We start from the raw sequence: 18,808 nt of genomic DNA on the forward strand, positions 1-18,808 counted from the left end.
TTTTACTACAGTTTGTTCATATAACCTTTACAATTATGTTCCATTTCAGCCAGTTTCTCAAAGCAGCTAGTGAATGCTATTACACTTCAATAGCAAGAGAGCATTCTTCCATCCACTGGTGGAACTGTTTAGCGATTCCAGTTTCTTTAGTTTATGATTTTATGAGCAATTTAACACATGATTGTCGTGCTGATATTGAGGAGATATTAATTCATTCTTGCCTGAAAGGTGTGTGTGAAATTTGCTTTCTACCAACTTTGGAATTCCACTATATGCTTTTGCAACTGTTCTGCATTATCTCTATTATCACAAGCCCTAGAGAAAGTCTGAAAATATTAGACAGCTTGATTTTTGGTTGTTTTTTTTTTTTTCCTTCCTGTCTCTACATCTGTAAAACTAAAATGTAGAATGTACTTTCAGAAGTTTTAGCCATTCTTCCATATAATGCTTGTGGAAGCACTTGGATGTTTTATGGGCAAAAAACATTTATGACAATCCAGCCTCAGTTCACCTTCTAACTCTTTTAGAGAACCTGATATATAATCTGAAAGAAAGCACATCTTAAAAAATAAAAAACTGAAAAAAAACCACAAAAAACCCCCACTAAAATCAATCCTAGCATCTGGATTGATCATATCTAATTCCAGGCCTTACTTATGTCACCCATCCCTTTTTTTTAGCAGGAACAAGTAAATTGATTTAGAGGAAGGAGACTTCCCAGTTGAGCATACTCAAGGCTAGCCCTAAATATCTAAATTTGCAGTGTCTTTATGACAAAGAATCTACACCTTAGTTTTTAAGAAATATTTCCAACAATCTATTAAACTATAATGAAGATGTTTATTATTATTTTGCTGTGTCTTATAGTTGTGATAGTTGAAGTGACCATAGTTCTGTGTATCTAAAAGTTTGAATTTTCTTGTTTTGTAGTCTACCCACTGGATCTCAGATTTTAAAAAAAATTATTTATTATAAAATATGTTTTCCAGGGGACACTCTCAAGTGTTTTATGAATAGTACCAGTTTTTCCAATGGTCTCTTAAAAGAAGTAGGAATTCTTAACCGTAAATGGCATTCCAGTAATGCTTTTGCCAAGATCTCAGGAAGGGAACCTTTATTATCTTTTCTGTTTGTTCAGACTATCCTTAAAAAGATCACATTAGCTCTTTCAGCTAAAGCAATGAAAATGGATTTCACAGTAAGTTGGTAACCTACAACAATCTTTAACATCCTGCTGTAATTTCTGCTTTCTAATATATAACTACTCATTCTGTAAGCATGGCACCCACTATCCACTGCCAGGTATATGACATTGGTTGGCTTATACTAAAATTTCTGCTACAGAATTCTTTTACCTTACCCTTTGAATTTGACTGCTCTGCCTTGTTGTTATTTATCATTTATGCAAATGTCAGACTTCTAATTTTCTTCCAGGATTGTCACACTCAGTTTATAATTGGTAAGATAGCTGCAATACTGTTCCAATACACAAGTGTTAATAGACTGTCAGCAGCTGCCCAACATCATCCTCAGAGATAATTAGAATTATTTTTTTAGAAAAAACCAAATTGACTTACAGTTCTTGAAGCAGGGTTTAGCATGTCCCTAACAACAGAATAGTGGCAAATTTCCTTCACATCTGGCAAATGTGAAAGCATTCCTTTGCTTCCTATCTCCAGTTTTTAGAATCAGTTTTCACATCATGGTTGAGCTGATATAACTGCTGTCTCACACCACAAAGGCACTGCACTCACCTAAAGCCTAGAGTTATTTATACTACACATTTTTCATCTAGTTAAACTGAAAAAGATATTAATTATATGATCAAAAAGCATGTTGAAAGAAAATAAATGTTTACTTTGGTATCTTTCTATTGGTGGTGGTTGTATGTGACACAAACTTTTATGTGGCAAAGTCTGAAATCTGTGTAAAGTTTAGATGGATGTTTTTCCTATTTTGAATTATTAATTAGAGCTTGGGTTAATCCACAATCTAAAAATTGCAAGAATTTGCATTGTTCCTGTGACTAGTGGGGTCTGCAGGGCTACATCTTAGGCCCTGTGCTCTTCAACATTTTCATAAATGACTTGGATGCAGGACTGGAAGGCATAAAAGCAAGTTGCAGATAGTACAAAACTGTGAGAGGAACTGTTGACTCCTTTGAAGGCAGTGAGGCCCCTGCAGAGAGACCGACAAATCAGATGACTGGGCAATCACCAACGATATCAAGTTCAACAAGGGAAAGTGCCAGATTCTGCACCTGGGATGGGGTAACCCTGGATGTACAGACAGACTGGGGAATGAGGGGCTGGAGAGCAGTGCTGTGGAAAGGGACCTGGGGGTGCTGGTTGATGGCAAGCTGAACATGAGTCAGCAGTGCCCTGGCAGCCAGGAGGGTCAGGCATGTCCTGGGGGACATCAGGCACAGCATTGGCAGCCGGGCAAGGGAGGGGATTTTCCTGCTCTGCTCTGCACTGGGGCAGCCTCACCTCAAGTGCTGGGGGCAGTTTTGGGCACCAAGATTTTATAAAGACATTAAACTATTGGAGAGTGTCTGAAGGAAGGCCATGAGGATGGTGAAGGGTCTGGAGTGGAACCCGTATGAAGAGTGGCTGAGGTCACTTGTCTGTTCATCCTGGAGAAGAGGAGACTGAGAGGAGACCTCATTGCAACTACAACTTCCTCATGAGGGGGGAGAGGAGGGGCAGGAACTGATCTCTTCCCTGTAGTCACAGGACCTGTAGTCACAGGCCTGAAGTTGTGTCAGGGGAGGTTTAGATTGGATATTAGGGAAAAGTTCTCCACCCAGAGGGTGGTCGGGCACTGGAACAGGCTCCCCAAGGAAGTGGTCAGAGCTGGTGCTGGCGCCTGACAAAGTTTAAGAAGGGTTTGGACACTGCTCTCAGGCATACAGTGTGATGGGGATGGTCCTGTGCAGGGCTAGGAGTTGGACTCAATGATCGTGATAGGTCTCTTCCAACTCAACATATTTTGTGATACTGCAATTTCCTTCTGAGATTGGTATATTCCGTTTCTTTTATGCGCATTACATTCACATTAGTTTTTCACATTTTTGGAGAACAGGTGATCAGTAAGCTGTTTTCATATTCATAGATGTACTTTATATTACCTTTAGATAATGTGCAAACAGTGTGCTCTGAGTTTAACGGATTTATTTTGTAGTACTGACATCAGCTACGAATCTTTACCACCAAAAAGAATATATGACAACATTCTCAGTTTACAGCTCTAAGAAATAATATATTTTAGAACTCCTAAAGAAACCACCACACTAGATTTTATGGTTTATCTACAAGGCCCATATCTTGAATCCATGGACTTAGGAATTGCAAAGCAAAAAGGACAGATGACTTTTTAAGAGTTTGTATACAGTGAGCAGCCATCAAAATCTGTAGATATTTGATGGGGACAGGGAGAAAACATGTCAGAAACTAAAAAAATTGAGAAAGATTAACTGTTGTTAGGAAGCCAGAACAAACTATAACTGCAGCATTATAAGCTACTTACCAATAGAGATAGGGTTTATCCTTATCTACATTGATATTGTTTAGTGGATCCATACGAAACCAGGTGTTAAGAGTAAACCCATTTTGATAAGGCCACTTAGCAATAGGAGGCAATGCAATTGCCTGGGAAAAAGAAAGAAACAAAAATTAGATTTTGAGAAATACTCTTAAAAGTAATGCCTTTTTAAAATCCTGTGCCATTCTAGATCTGTAGATCTGCTTTAACTTTCAAATATAAAATATAGAAAAAACCCTTCAAATACTGCTTTTGAATAAATGCATTACTTTTCTATCTATTTTGAAATACTTAAACTTTTAACTACATAAATTCTATCAATAGAGGACACAAAATTAAATTTGAGAATGGGCAATATTAACAGAACAAAAATAGAAAAATTACTTCTGCAGAAATTAAACTAAAAGTTCAGCTTTTAATAATTATTAATCTCATCAATAAACTTAAATATAAAATCAAATAAATCAACAGATCATAAAATAGAGATTCCTTGTTAAAACTAAACATTTCAAGGAACACCTTTGGGATATGGCTCCTGCCTCCTGAGAGGCAGTTTCCTGCCTTAAGCAGAAAAGCTGCTTGATGACAAATGGGAACAATACCTGGGAGTAGTACTCCCACCACCACCATAAGGTGTCCTCCAACTGGAGTGACTCACATGCTACCTACACAGACTGGTAGAGATGTAATACAGTACTGGGAAGAGCCCTGCAGCTGGGAAAATGAAGCAGCTCTCAGCAGCATATCCGTAGACTGGTTTGGTAGGCTCTTGGCTCCTTCATACGGCCACTGAAGTTTTGGATTTACAAGGAGCATGAACTTAACCTTAAAGAGGGCAAACCTGATATTTATCATGCCAGTTAAAAGTTACGCTGTTTCTCTGTCTGATGTCAACATTGTGCATCACACCTGAAAATGAACTCAGTGCTAGTCAACTAGGTCCTCTCCAGTCTCCTTTTTCTAATGAAATGCTTTGGTTTTTGGGTCACTTTATAAATATCTGCCCTTGGTCCACTTCAGAGGAAGTCCTCTCCAGAACTTCATAGTGTAATCCAACATGAGCTAATAAAGAAGTGTAAATTTGAAACTCAATTTCTTGATTTACAGGTGCGCAGTCCATCATAAGGGGTATGTGAAACAAGATCCTGGAAGGATTCAAACAAAGGAAAGAGATTCTGGACTACAATCAAGAACTCCTGTTATTGATGCACATCTCTGGACAGGGAGGAATATTTGAAATTCTTCCCCTGCAAAACATTTTTTGAACCTCTGATACAAAATTAAATTTCAGAGACAAATTTCATCAGGGTTTGCCTCTGAAGCCCAAAAATGTCAAAGCAGTATGTGTCACTGTAGACATTCATATTCTGCAACAGCTGTCTTGCTGCTGCATGTACTTGTAAAAGAGGTTAACTGTGGTTTTAATTTAGCAGGAGATAATGAAAATTTCCCTTTCAAAACTTAGTAATTAATTGTTTACACAATCGACCCCTATGCATTTTGCTGACACATCTGTTTATGAGGCTGGGTATCAAACAAGATCAAAGAAGCAATCTAGCAAAAAATAACCCAGGTGTAAAACAGTGATTATCAGCTAGTTTACTTCCCTGATGCAATCTCCCAGTCTGAAAAGTCTGTTCACAAGGAATGGACATAGTGGTTTGTGCTTAAAGAAAATTATAAGTGTCATTGATGGATGAAATGCAAGTAGGGCAGCCTCCGTGCACTGGCATGAGAAAACAGGAATCTCAGGATTATATTCTGTTAGAAGATTCCAAGTTCTCCCTGAGAATATACCATTCCATACCAGAATGGAACTGTACCTCAGATTTCTATTTCCCAGTATTAACCATTTGTATGTACTCTCTCAATAATCTATAAATCTGTATACAATAATTTATTTGTAGGGATTTGTTTGAAAGTACATGCAGTGAATTGAAGAAAGAATATCCACTTGGGAAGGTTTGGAAAGGAATATAATTTCACCATTGTAAGTTACCTCAAAAAGAAAAGTCAGAAGACTGTACTTAAATCACTGCCTTGATGGAAAGGAAACAGCTGATGGAATTCAGACAAAATGAAAACTTTATAATAAAATTCATGACTAAGAAGTCACTGTAAACTGATCATATGGACAAGCTCATTGCTTGATTTTCCTCAAAGCTTTCCCTTATATAATTTTGATTACATTATTCCAATGAAATAACACCATTCTTTGGAATTTTCAGGTTTCCCTTTTACAGTAACTTCCCCAGACCAAAATCCACTGCTTGACATTCCATCCTCACAAGTGCAACTTCTCAACAACACAGCTACCTTGTAAGTCTGTGGAAGGCAATGTCTACATTACCCAAACATGAATTTCCCCCCTCATTTCCTTTTCAAGAATTTCTGAAACCAAATGAAGGGAAATGCAAATGAGGAGCTATTTATTTGTTCCTGAAATTGTAGTATTTTGGTTGAAAACTTACTGCAGCACTACAGCCTGGGAAGTTGAAAAAGGTATCAGGCCCATGTCTCTGTGGCATCTGATTAAGGACTGATAATAATTTAACTGCATGTCTTGGCTGTGAAAAAAAGAAAATTGCACGAAAGTCAATACAACCATTTTTGTAATCTTTAGGCTACAATGGAAAGTGGACAGTTTTCAAACAACAGAACAAATTAACTCTAAAACAGTTAGCAAAAATACTTCTTAAACATATGTTCAGTCAACATGAGAAAACAAATTCAAGTTTATGTGTCTCAGGAGACAGCTTATGTTAACTTCAGGCTCTAATGGAATGACACTTAATGTTTTATCTGATCACAGCTTACCCAGATTCCATTTTCGCCTCGAAGCATGCTGAACAAAAGCTTCAACTCCTTGACAGTGATGCTGTAGCTGGCAAGAACCCCCAACATATCAACTAGGAGATCTTCAAAGGAAAATAAAGTTATTCTGAACTCTGAATTTCACTGCTTTGACACAAAATAAAAAAAAGCTGAAAAAATTAATACCTTTAAAAGTAAGGGTATTCACAAATTCTAAAAATCCAACTTACTCGTATTAAATATTTTACAAAGGATTTCATGTTCTCATTGTTTTATCTTTTTTAGAAAGAAAAAGTTAAATGTGCAGTTTTAAATTTTTCATCACACTTTGAAAAAAGTATTACATTTATGGAGCATTAATTCTTCCCATTTCACAACATTCATCACACATTATAAACTTTGCCTTCCTTCTGTATATTTTTGGGGTAAGAGTTCCTTCCTTCCTCTGAAGTTAGTATTTTTTAAAATATTTTGACCTAAAAGATGCTTTACATTAACCTAAACCCAGCATTTTATACTGCAATCTGTATAATTCCCACATTTTTGCTACAGAGGTAATGCTTCTGATCTTTGCTGTAATGAAAGGCCAGGAGAAAATAAAAGAAAAACAACACCTCCCTCTGGCCCCTGCCAAAAAACTCAAACCAACAAAAACCCCACAAAACCAATCAAACAAAAACCCAGCAATCAAACCAAACAAGAGCAAAACAACAACAAAAAAAAAAGTAAGGAAAATAAAAATCATAGTGAGAAAATAATTAAAGAGCACAATAAAAAGAAGCTTATGGAATACAGCTTTCATTACAATGTCTCAAAACCCATGAACTTATACAGTAAGAACATTAAACAGAGTCTTCCTTTCAGAGAGTATCAGGTTTAAATTACTGGTAGTGCTTGAATTTTTATTTAAAACCCCAGAATTTCATTTTAAGAATTTGTTAGCTTGTTGAATGCTGAACCTTTCCTTATACTCCACACTTCTTTCTGGAATAAAATGTACTTAGAAGAATTACTACTTCCTCTAGCAGGGGGAAAACCAATTTGCTCATCTTCACAGATGAGGCATAAGAATTTAATTCAAAGATCAAGCAGTGAAGTACAGAGTTTTCAAAACAAAAGAGCTATGACACAACAGAATCAGAATTAACACACCTTCCCCATCTGTTCAACAATTACAGAATTCCCCGCCCCCCCTCCTGTCTCCCTGCTAAAACTTGTAAAGACATAACTTTCTACATATAATCTTATATTTTATTTGTAGGACTTCATGTTATCTCTGTTCATTAGTGAAAGGATGATTCTTACAGGTGCTGACAAAGAGTAGCTCTCAGGAGAAACAATTCTTTCCAAAGACATTTCACATTCATATTTCGGTTTTAAACATTTTTTTCTTTTTGCAAATCCATATATAAGTGGTTTTGAGCAAAAGCATTAATATTTATTTAGCTTTTTCCACTATGAAACTAGCCTCTGATCCTTAGCAAGCAAAAGGCATGTGTGAAGAATGAAATATCATTTAATTTACAGAAGATATAGTAAACCGTTTGGTGAGTGAAACTGCATATCAGGAAAGGCAAAACAACTTTGTAGACATTTTCACCATAAATTCTGAATATAGTCCTAATCTTCAAGTATAGATTTTTTATCCCTTTCTCATTTCTTTAATCTTCCCTTTAAAAATAGTGCCACATATATTTGTGACGGACTTAGGGAAAACAAAATACAGCTAAGAAAACCAAACACCTTGTATTTCATGGAGGTGAATTCTATGACTCAGCTCTCCTAGTACCTGCCCCCTTCACTGTAGTCTCCAGCCTGCAATGTGAAGCTGGCAGTGATTTGCACATCTTGCACATGATCAGAAACTAGGAACAGTCACAAACTGAACTCTTCTTTAGGAAAGGAAATAAGCACAAGTGAATACTAATCTTTGGCTGAGAATTTCCCAATTCTTATTTTGTTGTTTCAGCTTGCTTTTCAGATCAAGAGACTGCAAATTTTGCTTCCTTCACAGAGAAAAAATGTTGTGTAGAAGCAAAGTTGTCTGGTGAAAATCAGAACACCATTAAAAAAAAATCTTGTAACATAGATGACAAAAGTGCAAATTAATACAGTCAAACACAGAAATGATTGGCAAGTATTAAAAATCACTGAACATGTGCTGCTTTGTTTCATTGTTATAGCCCTGTACTACCTTATGGCACAGAAAAATTCTTATTTCTACTGAAGATGTGGATAACCTACAGGCATTAGAAATACATATTTATAAGTAATGAATTAAACATTGATGGAGAGAAACAAATGTAAGCTCTCTAATTATGTAACTCTGGGTAAAATAATGACCTGGAAGATTGAAGCCCAGTAGGTATCAAGGAAAGATAAAACAAACAGCATCTGTGGAAGTTGAAGCACTTAGGGCTATTTAAAGGTATTGTTGTAAATTCCTCTAAAGAAGGTTTGTTTTTTGTTTCCATATAAAAAGACTTAAAAACAACTATTACATAACTTTATTCGTACTTATTAGAAATCTCATAAAAGAGTCAGTCCCATCTGGTTTATAAATCCTAATAATCCACTCATCTATAAATGGACAAAGGTCAGAAAGCATACTACAACTGGATTTTTTTAATGTCTACATCTTTTGTTTTTTTAATATAAAGTAAGATTACGTATATAACTGGAGTCCATGATCTCATTTCAGAAACAAGATCATATAAAATAATATTAAGTCCAGAAGGAGAAAACAGGCAGTTTCTCATTTTCAATGCATTTCTAATTTCTATTAATGGCACCTTCGGAATACTTTCATACTAAGCAGTTTTCATATGATCTATAAATTAACCAGCAACCTTGAAGGAATGCTTAATTCAGTCACTTAATATGAAAATACAATATAAAAATTGCCTGCCTGTCTTTCAAGTAACAATGCACATATATCAAAATGAGGGGTCTGGCATTAACTTTAGAGGACATATTAAATGGCTTTTGAAAGACAACTTCAGGAAACTACCCTCATGCCTCCTTAACCTCTTAATGTTACATGGCCATGAAACTGTGAATTTTAACCCTTGTTGGTGATGTAAATTAATTTCTACAGGTTGTAAATATAGAATGTAATAATTTTGCAGTTTTTCTTATGGAAGGAGTTGAAAGAGAAAAGCTTGTTAACAGCCCATTAATGACAGAGCAGTCAAAACCCAACATTGTTGATTGAAAACTAGGAACTGTTTCAGTGCTTAAGAATTCAGTCCCAGCAATTCTAGAACAATTACCTACAGCATCACAACAGAACTGTGGAGAAAAAATGGGACTTAGGTGAGACATATCTACTCTCTATGAGTTCAGACTACTTTCCCATCTGCAGTTTAGACTTCTCAGAAGGGACTACAGACACACTATCCCAAAGAGTCCTCAGAGCAGATGACCTGCTTCACTACTCATCACCTGGAAACAGAGAACTGTAAAAACTGAATCCCTCAAGGGAGATCCTGTGCAGCTGTTTAAAAAAAAAAAAAAACAAAAAAAAACCACCAATCATCTATGAAAATGTTTTCTCTTTAACTTTTGATAAAATGAGTGACCATTCCCTGTTAGTATAACAGATTATCACAGTACAAAGATTACTTTTGACAGGTGATGCTTCTGAAAGCAAATTGAACCCATTTGGATTGCCATTGAGACTTTCAAAGTGATTAAGCTTTTATTCTTCACCACAGAATCTGTAAAATCGCATAAAGTGAGATATTTAAAGTACTCAGAACCTCATGAATCTGACAGTCTTCATCTAAACAGACAGAAAAGTTCTTCTCATTGCAAAAGTTTGGGTATGTGTTTATTTGCTGCTGTCTTACTCTCATAAAATCAGAGAAGAGTGGCTTCAGACTTAGACTGGTCCTGAAAGTGTGCTGTCAGAACACAAAACAGACATTATGCCTGTCTTGTCTATTTAAATCCTATCTAGGTCTAATCAAAGTGTTTCACAAAGGAACAAATGAGATGACCTAAAAACAAACAAACAAATCCCAGAGAAGCAAATTACAAAAAAAAACCAAAAAAAAACCCAGAAAACCTGTACCCTTTACAGATGATAAAAGTCAATTTCAAAACATTGGGCTGACAGAGTATTAGCAATTGTTTTGGGAAAAAAAGTAGTACTAACTTACTAGAAGTAAAAATTAACACAGCTCTTGTTCAAAACATCCTCCCTTCAATGTTAAAAATCATTTTAGCACAAAATTTCTTACTTTATTTCCTGGCTTTGGGAAGTTCACAGAAATATTTGAGGCAAAACAGTTCTACAGTCATCTGCTGTCAATTATGACCTCAACAACTGCACAGCAGCTTAGGGAATACAGATACTGCATTAGTTGTCTCTGATATTGCCTAATATCAAAATAGTTATTACATGAGTAATAACTATAAGTTGTTACTACTGACTTATTACCAACATTATTACCACTTATAAAAGGACACTAAGGTGCTTACAGAAATCAAGAGATAAAAGCAAAACGATCAATTTGGTTGCTTCCATGTCTTGTTCAGAAGAAAAAATCAAAAAAATCACCTATTTACAGTTATCAGAGAAAAACCCTAGGAAGCATGATTCTGTTATTTCCCTGCTCATGATTTATATAAGAATATTCAAATAATTTGAAACACACTGCAGAGCTAAAATGTCATCAGAATTCCAATTTTCAGTTTTGATTTTAAATTAAATATGTGCTCCCTTCGTCCATAAGTATACCAAAGAGCAAGCTTACTGAAGTTTTTTCTGCAAAAGGTCTCTTTCTGAAGCACTATGTGACCACTCTCAGAAAAAAGATTAATGAAGTAGAGGATCCATTAGGGTTTTTTTTTTTTTAATTTACTACCCCTGGCTTATATTAATATCTGTAAATTCAGAGTGTTTTTTCAGTTCCCAAATACTCCTAAAAGCCAGATCCTATGCTCTTGATTTCCGACTTCTACAATTACCTAGGCAGTTTAAAAAGAAAAAAAATATCTCTAATGGTGACATCATTACAGTCTTGTATGCCACGTACAGAAGTACCACTTACAGGAACTTAAATTGGACAAATTTTGTTGGTGTGATTACCCATGTAAGAACATTATTTCCATGAGTAAAACCCTGAAAAACTTTAAGATAGAAATGTTTGTTCTCATCATATAATGTTATAATTAACATGGAATAAAAGAGTATATTCACCCTTACACTATTCTGACATGCTTACAAATACTGTAACAAAAAACATATTTGGTGAAAACCATAATTTGTGAATCTATTGGTCTGTTATATTTCAGTCTGAATTTCACAGTACAGTATTTAGCACAACACTTATGATTTTAGCATTTACAGATACATTTCTAATCAACAAGGTGTTGACTATGATTTGCTTTGAAAAACAGTATACAGCTTTTCCAAATATTTAATATTACAAACACATTTATACTAAAAAAAAAAAGCCAAGGACAGAATCATTCCTTGTTGGGGTCCCTCCAGTAACCCCTTTTTCATCCTACTGTTATCATCTTGCTTCTCATCTGAAATCCTGCTAGTTTACTGTTCCACAAAACCTGTATATGTGTCAGGAATCAGATCATCAACTAAAATATTAGAATTATGGAAGGTAAACCTCTGAAATCTTTCAAAAATGCCTCAAAATATAAGTATCCTACCATCAGTTACAAACTATATAAAAATTAAGAACTACTTTCACACTGTGTTGAAAGAAACTGCTTTTTTTTCCCTCCAGGAAAATAAATAGTAATCATATGTATATCTTCAGGTGCCATATTTAAATGTGATGAGCAAACTTGTTCTTTATCCAAGTAATCAGGATTATAATCTGTACCCTGTGGCTGAGAGGAGCTAGTGTGGAATATCACAAACTTCTTCAAACATACTATGACAACCATAACTCGGCAATAACTTCATCACTTATTTTCAGTAAACAAAGCATGATATTTTTTAATGCTGCAAAAAGTTATAGGATGTTAAAAGACACAAGTATAAAAAATGAAGATATATTCTAGGGATCACAGGTATGCATTATGGAATGATTGTTTAACATAATCCATACATCCAGCATTCTAACCTATAAATAATATCTGTTATGCTGTCAGATGAGGTTATGTTTAAAATGGATCTAGCAATTCTGACATCATAATTAAAAATGACCAATGTATTTAAAACCTAAAATATTGCCTTGTAGTTAAAAAGTCTAACATAGTGTTTTTAATTATGTTAAAAATTTATTTTTTTTTATCACTAAGATAACAATATCTTCTCAGATGAATTAACAACCAGTTATTTTACACAATGTATCTACATAGATTTCAAACTAAGAACATATTTTTGTCATTTTTCCTGAAATTAATAAAAAAGTACTTCTGACTCAATAGCAGTACTAATGAAAACATCACTTTTAAGTAAAAATCAAAACATCCCACACCCTTCCATAATCATAAAACATTGACAGCTCAAGAATGCAATAATTATTTTATCAGTTGGGAATTTATACCTGCAATCATGTCGTCCACAGTACTCATCTTCAGCAGTACCTGTTCAATTAAGCCAACTTCCGTGCTAGTCTGTAAATTACGGACACTTTTACGTAGAATTGCAGTGAACATACTCCAGATTTCTGCTTGGCACGTAACATCACAGTGCTCCAAAAGCTCTGACATGCATGTAATGCTCTCTGCATCCTGGATTATAAAGTTCATCTCTAGATCAAATTCACCACCAACCAGCTAAAAAAGAAAACAAGAACAGCATTACAATGTGAAATCCATAGTTTAGTGTCTCTCATATCTTCATAGTGACCAATACAGAATATGTTTCACATGATTAGAGAAGTAATTTTGGTAAGAGAAACTCACAGCTATGCTCTGTAAGAGCAAACTAACAATCATGCTATGCAAAAAAAAGCTTGTAAAAAATGTACACACTAGTACCATAAAATACTACCTTCAGTTTTGTCACAGTGCTGAATATAGCATCTCAATAAAATAAAATCAAAATATATTTGAAGTATTCCTTCCTATGAAGTAATTTAAAGAGTAGCCTGGCCCAGACAGATGTAGTGCAGAACCTGAAAAACTCAAGAAGCAACTGAAGCTTTTCCAACAGTCTCTGAAATTTGCCTACTCAAAAATAAAAAGACACTAAAACTAACCTAGCTTTTTCTCCTGATATAAGCCAACATTTGCCCTTAGTTTTGTATTTGGAAGACCTTACTGCCTTTTCCATTGTCCCACCCAAACAGTCATGCAGTCATGCCCAGAAAAAGAATCAGTGTTCTGCTCTGGACCAACACAGACACAGAAAACTTACATTGCTATACCACAGATCAGCTCATCGTGTGGTCAAGGAAACCTATTGCTGGTGCAAGGGAGAGACTGCACCAGGAGAGGAACAAGCACTCAGATGAGAAGTGAGTTAACAGCAGGACTGATGAAATGACAGCCTGATTCCCATCTATCCAGGTACTGGCAAAACTCGGATAAAGTCCTGAGCTCCAATTAAATAGCACAACTGCCAGGCATGAAATCAGAGGGAGGGAAAAGCAAACCAGCAAAAGAAGGTACAGTCAAGACCAAATATATCTTCAGGAATAGAATTCAACAATTTCGATCACTTGTGCAACTTAAAAAAGCTGAATTCAAGACAACCTACTGAACGGAATATAAAATTTAGCTTAAAAAAACCAATCCCCTTTCAATGGTAGAAACATCCCTCAATTATGAAGGAAACACAGCATGCATCCTACTTTATCCTAATAGCTTTAAAGAATTTTGAAAGCACCAATGTGAAATTTCATAGAGTCATGGAATCACAGAATGCCTTGGGTTGGAAGGCACCTTAAAGATCATCTAGTTCCAACCCCACTGGCAGAGACAGGAACCTTCACTTGACCAGGTTACTCAGAGTCCCATCCAGCCTTGGTCAGTATCTCTGGGCAACCTGTTCCAGTGCTTCATCACTCCCACAGTAAAAAATTTCTTCATAATATCTAATCTAAACCTTCCCTCCTTCAGTTTAAGGCCGTCTCCCTCTCAACCTATCAGTACACGCCCTGGTAAAAACTCCCTGTCCAGTTCTCTTTTAGGCCCTCTTTAGGTACTGGAAGGTGCTATAAGGTCTGCCTGGAGTCTTCTGTTCTTCAGGCTGAACAAATTCAACTCTCTCAGCCTGTCAGTAACACTAATTACAGAAACTGTAAATATATTACACAAAATAATGGAATAAATTAATATTAAAATAATTCTAAGACGTTCTGTTCTATTTTTTTTCATGGAGTTATATAATTAAAATTTCAATAACATGTTTTAAAGATATTCAAAGAATTATCTCTTACAAGTGCATAATTTCAACAGTCATTTTTAATAGAAGGCAACTCTGTGGCCTATTTAAAAGCAGTAGGTATTGCCTTCAAATTAAACTCTAAAAAATAAGAAAGTTGAAATACTATGCAAACTTTTTTTGATGGCTAAACCTATCCAAAGCTTCAAAGACTTCTTTCATACCCAATCTTCAGACAATTAATACAAGTAAGCAAGGACAATCTTTGCCTTCCACCCTAATTCATACTTTTCATTCACTTTCAATTACTTCTTCCTCTATCAATTAACTGCTAATAAACAATTTATAATTTTGTAACATAAAAGCTTCTAATATGCTAAATATATAAACTGACTACCTCCTTAGTTCTCCTGAGACATTTAATTACATTCAAATAAAACTATTATCCTAATTATAATTAGTACTTTAATTTAAACCTTGTGACTGCATATCATATATTTGCATATTTGGTAAACACATAATGTGTAGCAAAGGAAGGCAAAAAAATTCAAGATTAGAAGCACAGTATTTCTATGGTCATTCTTTAGAATAATGAAATAGGTTTATAGAGTTTTTACTCTCTTTTCAAGAAACCCAGGTGGAGTTTCTATGCAACATGTGCATACTTCATCAGCAATCTGGGTTGTTGTGTTCTCAGATCTCTCTTCACCAGGATGAGCCTCTCTGAGATTACGTTAAAAACACACCGAAGTAAAACAGTCATATGTAGAAGACATTCAATTGAAGTTTCTTAGATGCTTATCCCAAGATGAAATTAAACGCCTCCTGGAAGTATCTACTTTCTTCCAGTTCCTTCAACAGAGGATGTCTAGGATGAAAAATTGTATCTGTGGAATCTTCACCACTGGATACATTCAAAAGCCACATGGTCACAGATCTCAACAACCAGCCTCAGTTGGCCTGGCTTTCACAGAGGGGTTGGATCAGAGAACTTCCAGACTTCTGTTTCAACTCCAAAAATTCTGTGATAATATTTAGATATACTACCTTCAGACTAGATATACTACCAAATTTAGGTGAGGCGAATCCCACCATTTGGTTTTGATAAGATGGACTTAAAAACAAGGAAAAATCCAGTAATGCCTCAGTTGGAATGAAGAGGTGAAATACAGACTGAACCCCTTTCCTCAAACACTATTCATTGTCAAATTCTGGTTAATTTAAATTAATAAACTAATATAGAATGAGTAAAACAGATGGAAATAATTAACTAAAGACTAAAATAAGTCAAACTGTATTTGCTTTCTAACATAAATCAATATAGTAATATGTAACATTTAATACTGAAATGAAGCTCCCGTGTCAGTCTGAAGTAACAGGATATTTCAGTACCATTAAAACCAAGACGTCTCATTCTACAAAACATCTCAGAAAATATGCATCAAAAAATACACTGAGGGCTAATAAAATTGCTTTCATGGAGAATCTTCTACTGGGCTACAGACTATCCAGGAGGTGCTACAAGTACTTTACTTGTACAACTGGCAACAAGAAATGTATAGCCCATCAGGGCGACTGCTTATTTCACCAAAGAAAACATTAAAATTTTCCTATTTGCCCTTAACTTCAGTTTAAGTATATTTCAGACAGTAAAAATTACCATAATTATCATTAAAAATCAACTTCCTTAATAAAGGAAACAAATTAATGAACTAATTGACAATAATAGCAAAAATTTAGGAAGGCAGGGGGAGGTGACTTCTTTAAAATAGTCATCCTAAATTCATCATGAATTAAAAATATTAATAGTCTTGATAAAAAGAAGTCTAAGATGACAAGGAAAAGCTAAACAAAAGTGAAGTGAGTATACAGAAATAAATGAACATGGTTAATTTTTGTTCAAGAAATAAAGCAGGTATCTCTGTTCTACAATGTGCATGATCAAATGGAATTCAGCCAATAAAAAAAGTAGATCATTCACTACAAAAAAAAAAAAAATCCTCTAACAACATTTCTGCACCTGCACTTCCCAAGGAAGACAGTAGGTAAAGAGGAATAACCAGTCTCCACAACAGGGGGAGGTAACCGGCAGAGAACCACAGTGACAATGAGCTGATAATGTGCTGACACTAATGAAAGGACAAACTTTGCTGAAGAGCCAGAATCATTAAATGCAGTTACAAAACACCAGCTACTGAGAGCTGCAAAGATTTTTCTGATATCAACTGTCCAGGCAACAATGCTTAAAAATTCAAAATTAGTAAATGCAAAGTAATACTACATTATTATAGTTTTCCTCATGTGTACAGGACGACAGGCTCCAAAGCCTGATATTATCATCCAGAAAAGAGGTCTTGGAGACCCTGAGGATGCTGCTACAAAGAACTATTAAAAACTGCCAATAAGGAACTAAATATTCATAATGAATTTGCAACTTTCTAAGTTGCGAAGAACTGTGGATGCAAACCACATACCAAAAAGTTAAATCATACTTCTATAAAGTAACTTATTTTTAATATAGCGTGTGGAAGATTTCTGTAATAAGACAAATTTTAGCTGGAGTACAACATGAACACTTTGATAGAAATCCTTACAGAAGCCAGTATACCATACCATAAATCAGTGCTCTTATATCATACATCTCAAATACACTCTTTTTTTATGTCAAACACCAAGTCTTTGCACTCTTCAAGGGAATATTTAATATTCAGTGAAGACTATGCTTTCACTGTGATTAAGTATCTTGAAGTATTGCTTTTACTTTGTCATATTCTGCATCTTTCGCGGCACAGCTGTAAGAAATGAAGCGCCAACCCAATGTTCAGATCACGGTTCCAGGTTTGTTGATTGTGGTGAACAAATAATTCCTCCCAAAGTGCTTCTGAACTGCCAGCAATAAGCAAGTTAGACTATATTCCCCATGCTGAGACTGTTTATAACAACAGGTTGGCACTCCTTGCACACTGCTCCAAGAACCTCCCTTAACCTACACCATCATTCTCAAATGCAGCTGCTTTACTTGGAATCTCCATTGTCTCAATATTGTGACCATTCCTCAGTAAGTTTCTACCATTCATCATGCTATGCAATACAAGTATTTCTTCCTAAGTTGCCACATCTCTGCAGAACTTAGGTAGGTCTGTTATGCCCTTTTGATCCTGAACAGAGAATACTGCCCCAAACACGAGAAGTTGTCTACATATCTCAGATAGTATATTCATACCAGTCCTTGAAATGCAATAAAATACATGCTGCAGAACATCTAGAATTAAATTGTTGACTTTTGAAAACTGGAATTTTTTAGTACCAGATTCCTCAGATCAAGTTTGGAAGAATGGATTGAAATTAACAGAGAATAGAATATTTCAGTTGGAAGGGACCTAGAAGAATCACCTGGTCCAAGTGCCTGACCACTCTGGGACTGTCTGAAAGCATGAGGAAAGCATGTTGATGACAGCATTATCCAAATGCCTCTTAAACACTGACAGGCTTAGAGCATCAAACACCTTTTCAGAAAGGCTGTTCCAGTGTTTGACCACCTTCTTCACAAAGAAATGCTTCCTAACACCCAATTTAAATTTCCCCTGATGCAGCTTTGAACAATTCCCATGCATCCTGGCCCTGGATACCAGGGAGAAGAGCTCAAAACTTCCCTATCCACTTCCTTTCCTCAGGAAACCATAGACAGCAACGATTAAAGAAAGTATGTTAGAACTATATAAACCAAAGTCTTCAAGCATTTAAATCTCTAAATTTGCAGAGAGATTAATTGCTGTCAAAGAAGCATTTTCTAGCTTCCTTCAAGTTTGAGTCCTATTTGCATTTATTTAAACAAAAATCAACAATATTAATTCCAATACTAGACAGACAGTGCCACTGAAAAATTCAAGTATCACAATAGTATAATTACTACAACCCTAACCAAATCCAGGCCCAATTTGCACCAAGTCACTCCTACATTCTCCTTTCTAATTAACTACTATCAAATTTGCTCTGCTTTTTCTAAAGGCAAAAATAAATGAGGGCATATCACAGTCAACATGACAACAATCATCATCTGTTTTGGACTGAAGCATTTTAGGTTCAAATACATAGACATACAACCAGATTAAAAAAGCCTTTCCTTGCAGCTATATAGGAGGCAAA

General features: G+C 35.3%; 1 protein-coding gene across 9 annotated transcripts in view; it reads right to left on the minus strand.

Moving 5' to 3' along the window:
• Positions 1-13,108, minus strand: part of NBEA (neurobeachin) — a 388,857-nt gene extending 375,749 nt beyond the window's left edge. For all 9 annotated transcript variants that reach the window (XM_017731325.1, XM_017731319.1, XM_017731324.1 and 6 more), the window contains exons 1-4: positions 12,879-13,108; positions 6,361-6,461; positions 6,015-6,110; positions 3,529-3,650 (exon numbers count right to left, since the gene is read on the minus strand). In XM_017731325.1, coding sequence (XP_017586814.1) covers positions 3,529-3,650; positions 6,015-6,110; positions 6,361-6,461; positions 12,879-13,083 — 524 coding nt within the window. In that variant the 5' untranslated portion in view covers positions 13,084-13,108. The remainder of the gene's footprint in view (positions 1-3,528; positions 3,651-6,014; positions 6,111-6,360; positions 6,462-12,878) is intronic.
• Positions 13,109-18,808: the final 5,700 nt, after the last annotated feature.

Source organism: Corvus brachyrhynchos, unplaced genomic scaffold (genome assembly GCF_000691975.1).
Source record: "Corvus brachyrhynchos isolate BGI_N302 unplaced genomic scaffold, ASM69197v1 scaffold103, whole genome shotgun sequence".
Classification (NCBI taxonomy): Eukaryota; Metazoa; Chordata; class Aves; order Passeriformes; family Corvidae; genus Corvus; species Corvus brachyrhynchos.